The following is a 6,112-nucleotide window of genomic DNA, read 5'->3' on the forward strand; positions in this document are numbered from 1 at the left end:
GAAAACGGAGCGCTGCAGGCTGCAGCCCAGGCCCTGGAAACCTCCTGTTGTGCTTTTGCACATGGCTGGTAGCTGTGGAAATGGCCCTAGGCCTGTGCAAGTGAGCACTTGAGAATGCTCAGCTTAAGGAAGAATCAGCCCCGTCCACCTGGCAGCTGCGGAGCCTTGGTGGAGGACCGCCCTGTGTCAGAGGAAGGGCCTCCCCGCCTCCCGGGCCACAGGGAAGTGACCTCCCTGGCCACAGTGCATTTGGTCTGGTTTCCCCTGAAGCACCTTTGCTCCCAAAATGCAACACCCTCGGGGTGTCTTCCTCTGGCTGCCTGCGACTGCCATCTCCAGGAGGCCGCGCCCCTCTGCCTGGGGGCGGGGACCCTGCAGCCTCTCCCTCCCAGCCCCTGACGCCGCCCCCCTGTCTTCCTGCAGGTAAACAATGAGAACGGTGGCTGGTAGCTGTGGAAATGGCCCTAGGCCTCTCCCTCCCAGCCCCTGACGCCGCCCCCCTGTCTTCCTGCAGGTAAACAATGAGAACGTCGTCAAAGTCGGCCACCGGCAGGTGGTGAACATGATTCGCCAAGGAGGGAATCACCTTGTCCTTAAGGTGGTCACCGTGACCAGGAATCTGGACCCGGATGACACCGCCAGGAAGAAAGGTGTGTGCCCGTGTGAGCCCAGCCCCAAGCCCTGACAGGGGGATGGGCAGGGGAAGCGTGGGGCAGGTGAGGGTCTCTCCAGCGGAGCGTGCCAAGAGCCTCCCAAGAGCCCGGGCACAGCAGCAAGGCTGGGATTTGCCACCAGGGCCCATGACATGGACTCGGGGCCACCTCCTTCCCAAGGGAGGCCGCAGCTGGGGGATGCCATAGCAGAGCGGGGCCTGCGGGGGGGCGCCGAGAGCAGACCAGATGCACCCCAGCTCCCACTGCTTCATTCAGCCAGCATTTCCCAAGAGCACACTGTGTGGAGGCACCGGGGACACCAAGCTGAGTGAGAACAGGTCAGCCTGGGCTTGGGAAAGAGCACACAGGTGGCCACAGCCTGGGCACAGCCTGGGAGGGCTGCCTGGAGGAGGGGGCCAGGGGCGTGAGCAGGGAGAACCTACAGTGAGGGTGAGGAGGAAGGAGGGAGCCACCGAGGCCCCTGCTGGAGAGCTGCCTGGAGCTCATCCAGGCTCCTACATCAGCGGGAGGGTAGTTCCCCCGACTTTTCTCAAAACAGCATCAGCACATGTGAGATACCTGTGTCCCTGCCGTGACAGGGTGGGGCATGGGGGATGCAAGTTAGAATCCCACCCTGCCAAGGCCTTTGCCCCCTCTGGCAGGTGGTGGCTAAGGGTTCACAGGCTGCCAGAACCATCTGTGCCCCTTGGTTAAGCCCCGCCAGTCACCCACAGATGCCAGGCAGAGGCAGCGGGACAGGCTCCCTGCCGCAGGCTTCTGCCGAGCTTCCCACTGAGCACCCCGCCCCCGCCCACCTGCAGGCCCGCGTGCAGAGGCGCGAGGCCCTCTGAGAGCACCGGGCCTGTCCCACCGTGAGCACACCTAACCCTCGCAGCCCAAACAGCCTGCAGAGCGCCTGCTGCGTGACTTGCCCGCGGCCCGCAGAGGAAAAGCACAGGGTGCAGGCCCGCGCCTCCCGGGCCATGCCCATGTCCAGAGGCGCGGGTGGCGTGGGGTGTGTGGGGGCTGCAGCCAGGCCCTCACACCCCTGTCTCTCCGTCTGCCCGTCAAGCTCCCCCGCCTCCAAAGCGAGCGCCCACCACAGCCCTCACCCTGCGCTCCAAGTCCATGACCTCGGAGCTGGAGGAGCTCGGTAAGCGTCTCCCGCCCGGCCCACCCCAGCCCTGCCTGCCCCAGACAGCCTCCAGGGAGCCCCAGCCTGTGCATGACCCTCCGCTCACCTGCTTGCCCCTTTAATGACCCCACGCCCCCTTCCTGCCCTGCATGCCGAGGTGGCTCCGCCTGCATTTGGCATCTCCTTTGGGAGCCTTGTGGGGTGTTGATACTCTTTTCTGTTTATCTAACATTGTTTTGTTTTGGATTTTTGGGCCTCTCACTAGTGGATAAAGGTAAGCGGTCCCACAGGATCCCCCCTCCACTCCCCCTGCTGTCTAGGGCACCCCCACTGACACCGCCTCGGCCTGGCCTTGGGGGCCTACACAAGCTGCTCCCGATGCCGCAGAGCGTGGCTCAGGCCAGAGGTGCCAGCCCTCAGGGATACGGCGAGGAGAGGGTGTGCGTGGCAGACCTGTGTGGTCTGCACACCAGGTGTAGGGAGCTCCGCACCTTCTTAAAAGGTTTGCAGGGAGCAGAGATCGGCTCTGGCCATTTGACACCATCTTGGAACCTCGGAAGGGTGACTACTGGCCCCATGGGCCGTGGTGGCTGTTACAAAGAGGGGTGGCTCTGGAGCTGGCCATGTCAGCATCCCAGATGCTGTAAATGCCACACCAGGAGTCACCGTGGAGCCCAGGAACACCTTCAGGAGGAGGATGGCTCTGAAGCACACAGAGGTGTGCATGGGTGGGACACTTGGTCCACGAGAGCGTGAATAGGGGCCAGCGCAGGGTGGCCCGCACGGGCACAGGAACAAAGCCGGGCTCAAGGCCCAGCTGGAAGGCTCAGCCCCCCATTAGTTTTTTGACTGGACATCTCGCACACCAGATCCCAGCCTCTGATGGGAGACCTTTGGGTTCTGCCTCCACCAAAAGATAGAACAGGCACGGAGTGGCACTTGCTTCTTGCGCTCCCAGACACGAGGCAGCTCCTCCCCTGGGGCTCTAGCACACGCGTGCACGTGGGCAAGTGGGCCGACCGCCCCTTCCCGCCCGGCACTGAGGCTGGCCAGGCCACCTCTCGCTGTGTCCAGCTGAGGTGCTGCCCCACCCACCCACAGCACTGCCCCGAGCCCCCTTTCTTGAGCCCCCCACCTTGTCCGCTCAGACACGCCGGCGAGGGCAACCCGCTGTTCCCACGTGCTCCGCACCGCATGGGCGGCAGCGTGAATCCCCTGCACGCTTCACTAACAGGGCTGGCTCTTCACAGGGGCCTGGGGGGCTTCCTGAGAGGGACCAGCAGGTAGCGGCCCCTCCACACTCCTGAGCAAGGCCCCACTGCAGGCCTGACCTCTGCCCCCGTCTGTTCTTATAGAGCTGATTCCCACGTGGCAGGGGGTGGTGGGGCGAGGGCTGCCCCTCGGGAGGAAAGCCCCGGGACAGCCTCCGCCTCCTCTGGGTGGCAGGCTGACTAGCAGGGCAGACAGGGGAGAGCCTCCAGGTTGCCAGGTTTCCGAGATACTCGCTCTGTAGGTAGCGCAGCCGCCCTGCCCCTGCCCACCCAGTGTCCCCAGAACTGAGTCCCACCTACTTCCCCAGCCACCGTGAGCTGCCACCAGGTGTAGGCAGGGGTGGGCATCGCGTGCGCTGGCTCACGGCGCTCCCTTTCTGTTTGCAAGCCTCGGTGCGGAAGAGGAAGGGTAAGGGAACAGCCGTGTCTGTCTAAAGTCCCCTTGCCCGTCCCCGCCAGTGGGGAGAAGCCTCCCTTGTGATCGTCCCGTGAAGTCCAGAATGTGCCGCGAGCCGTGTGTTGTCTTCTCCCTGTGTCAGGGTCCTGCCTAGGGGTCCTGCCTGGGGGCCCCGAAACACGTCCCGTTTCGGTCTGTGCCGTCTGCTTTGCTTCTCCTGTCTGTGAGCCCCCCAACATGTCCTGTATTCTTCCCTGAGCTGTGTCCTTATTGTCTTGGCCGTGGAGCCAGCAGGACCCCTGCGTGGTCACAGCTGGACCTGCCTCAGCTGGGCCCCTCTGAGCTCCGTCTGTGCAGCCACACGGGGGACTGAGCCACATGGGGCTGCCTGGTCAGGTGGTGACCCTCTGGCCCTTCTGCAGCGGGCAGGGGCTGCCTCCCTTACTAGCCAGCCCCCCAAGAGGCCGCCCCACACCTCTCCACCCCAACCCCCACCCCGGGCTGGCGTGGGGTGGGAGGACGAGCAGTGGCCGTGGCCGTGAGCAGCCCTGACACAGGCCTCAGGCACCTGGCACTAGAGACGGTTACCCCAATGATGAAAAGCAGCATCTCAATTCAAATCCGCTTTTGTGGGGGCTGGAGGGGACCCCACCGCATAGCTTAGGCACTGACCCTAAGGCACAGTGCAGCAGGCGTGGTGTGCCAGACGCCGGAACCGGGGCGAGTGTTGGAACCCAGCAAGGCGGGCGTCCCGGCCCTGGGGACGGCATCTCCATCGCCCCCTCGTTCCTCCCGACTGTCTCAGCCCTCGTAGCCCTCTCTGTGGTGGCCCAGGGCCTCACCAGCACCCCGTGGCTGAGCGGGGAATTCTGGCAGGCTTTGTAGGATTGATTGCTGCGTCAAGGACATGGTGGATACCCAGGGCGTAGAACGCCCTTCTTTCTGAGGGTCATGGGACCACATTTCTATATGAACTCCCCTTCAATCCGGCACCAAACCCCAGCTCCCTGGAACAGCCCCTGTGATCGTCACACGTCCTTGGTTGCACCTGGGGCCTGCCCGGGCCCTGACCCGTCCACTTAGCTGTCTGCCCCCAGGGGTGCCTCCAGTGGACTGTGATGGAGATGAGAGGACAGAAGTCATGGTCCCCAGTCACGGGTCAGGGTCGGGCCCAGGGCAGAATCCACGCACAGGACAGACAAGCGTCCTGGAGAGTGGAGATCCCCCTTCTGACTGAACAGAGAAACCTGCTGCAAATTTGAGATTAAATGCACCCCACCCCAGTGACCCCAGCCCAAACAGGAGGCAGGGCTGTCAGCAAGAAGATCCCAGAGGTCCAGCAGCCATGGCCCAGCCCAGTTCTGTGGGGGGATCCAGTCGGGCCAGCGGGGTCTGGGGGCTACGGTGCTACAGCCCCCCATGCCCCAAGCCTGGGCAGTGAGGGCAGCGCATGGACCGATCCCGTAAAGGTCAGGCGCACGGCAGGTTTGTGCCAACCCCCTCGGGCTGCCTCTGCAAGCCTCTCTGGGACGACTGGCCTAACCTTGCATGAAGCGTTTATCTTGCTCCATAAAGGCTGTGTGGAATGAGAGAAGAATCAGGCCTTTACAGTTGTCCTGGGTTGGAGAGTGTCCCCCAACAGTCATGTCCACCCAGAACCTGTGAATGGGACCTGAATTGGAAATACGGTCTTTGCAGGTGTAATCAAGGTGAGGTGTACTGGATTAGGGTGGGCCCTAAGTCCGATGTCTGGTGTCCCTAGAAAGGAAAGAAGGAACAAACCATGGAACACCGAGCATTGCCAGAGCCACCAGAAGCTGGGAGAGGCGAGGATGGAGCCTCCCCGAGAACCTGCAGAGGGAGGGAGGTCCTGCTGACACCCTGACCTTAGATTCCAGCCTCCAGAGCTGTGAAAGGATAAATCTGTTGTAAACCACCCAGTCTGTGGTCATTGGCTTCGGCAGCCATAGGAGCTAACAGAACAGTGAGGGAGCCTCAGACCCCAGCCCTGCCCTCGACCAGCTACTCCCCCTACTTAGTGGTCCTGAGTCCTGACTTCCTCATCTGGAGCCCTTTGTTTAGTCCTCAAGTGTTCACTGAGCACGTGCCCTAGTCCCCAGACACCGTGCTGGGCACAGGCCCCAGGGTGTCCAAAACCACCATGGCCACCCTTGTGAGTGCACACTGACTCCGGGCAGCTCCAGCAGAGGCCCGCTGGCAGGGCAGGGGTAGTGGGATGGGCTTCTGGCCCTGGGCACCTGGAGGGGACCAGGGCTTCCAACCCTGATGGGGTCTGCACTGTCTGGACAACCTGTTCTGGGCACCTCTGGCATAGCCACAGACCCCGTCCCTTAGAAGGCATGTGACCCACTGGAGCCTGTGGGCCAGGACCAGTCCACCAGGCCCACACCCACACTTCCCGCTCCTTCACTGCACCTGCAGATGAAGCCAGAGGCCACCAGCTGGCCACAGCCGCTGCTTCTAACATGTGTGGGTTTGTCCTTTAACATCTGGCGCACAGATGTGTTTGTTTCCTTCTGGAAGCAGCATTGCAGAGGAAACCCTGCATTGTGCTGTCTCACCCAAGACAGAGCATGGCGGGTCTGCCCCTCAGAGAGGTGGACAGAACCACCCGGTCAGGTTCAGGCGAGGGGCG

General features: G+C 62.9%; 1 protein-coding gene across 1 annotated transcript in view; it reads left to right on the forward strand.

Moving 5' to 3' along the window:
• The window catches only part of SHANK2 (SH3 and multiple ankyrin repeat domains 2), a 56,904-nt gene that overhangs the window by 23,048 nt on the left and 27,744 nt on the right, over window positions 1-6,112 (forward strand). Inside the window, exons 3-6 of the mRNA XM_008580783.1 lie at window positions 515-650; window positions 1,726-1,806; window positions 2,054-2,062; window positions 3,448-3,468. Coding sequence (XP_008579005.1) covers window positions 515-650; window positions 1,726-1,806; window positions 2,054-2,062; window positions 3,448-3,468 — 247 coding nt within the window. The remainder of the gene's footprint in view (window positions 1-514; window positions 651-1,725; window positions 1,807-2,053; window positions 2,063-3,447; window positions 3,469-6,112) is intronic.

Source organism: Galeopterus variegatus, unplaced genomic scaffold (genome assembly GCF_000696425.1).
Source record: "Galeopterus variegatus unplaced genomic scaffold, G_variegatus-3.0.2 Scaffold2158, whole genome shotgun sequence".
Taxonomy (NCBI): Eukaryota; Metazoa; Chordata; class Mammalia; order Dermoptera; family Cynocephalidae; genus Galeopterus; species Galeopterus variegatus.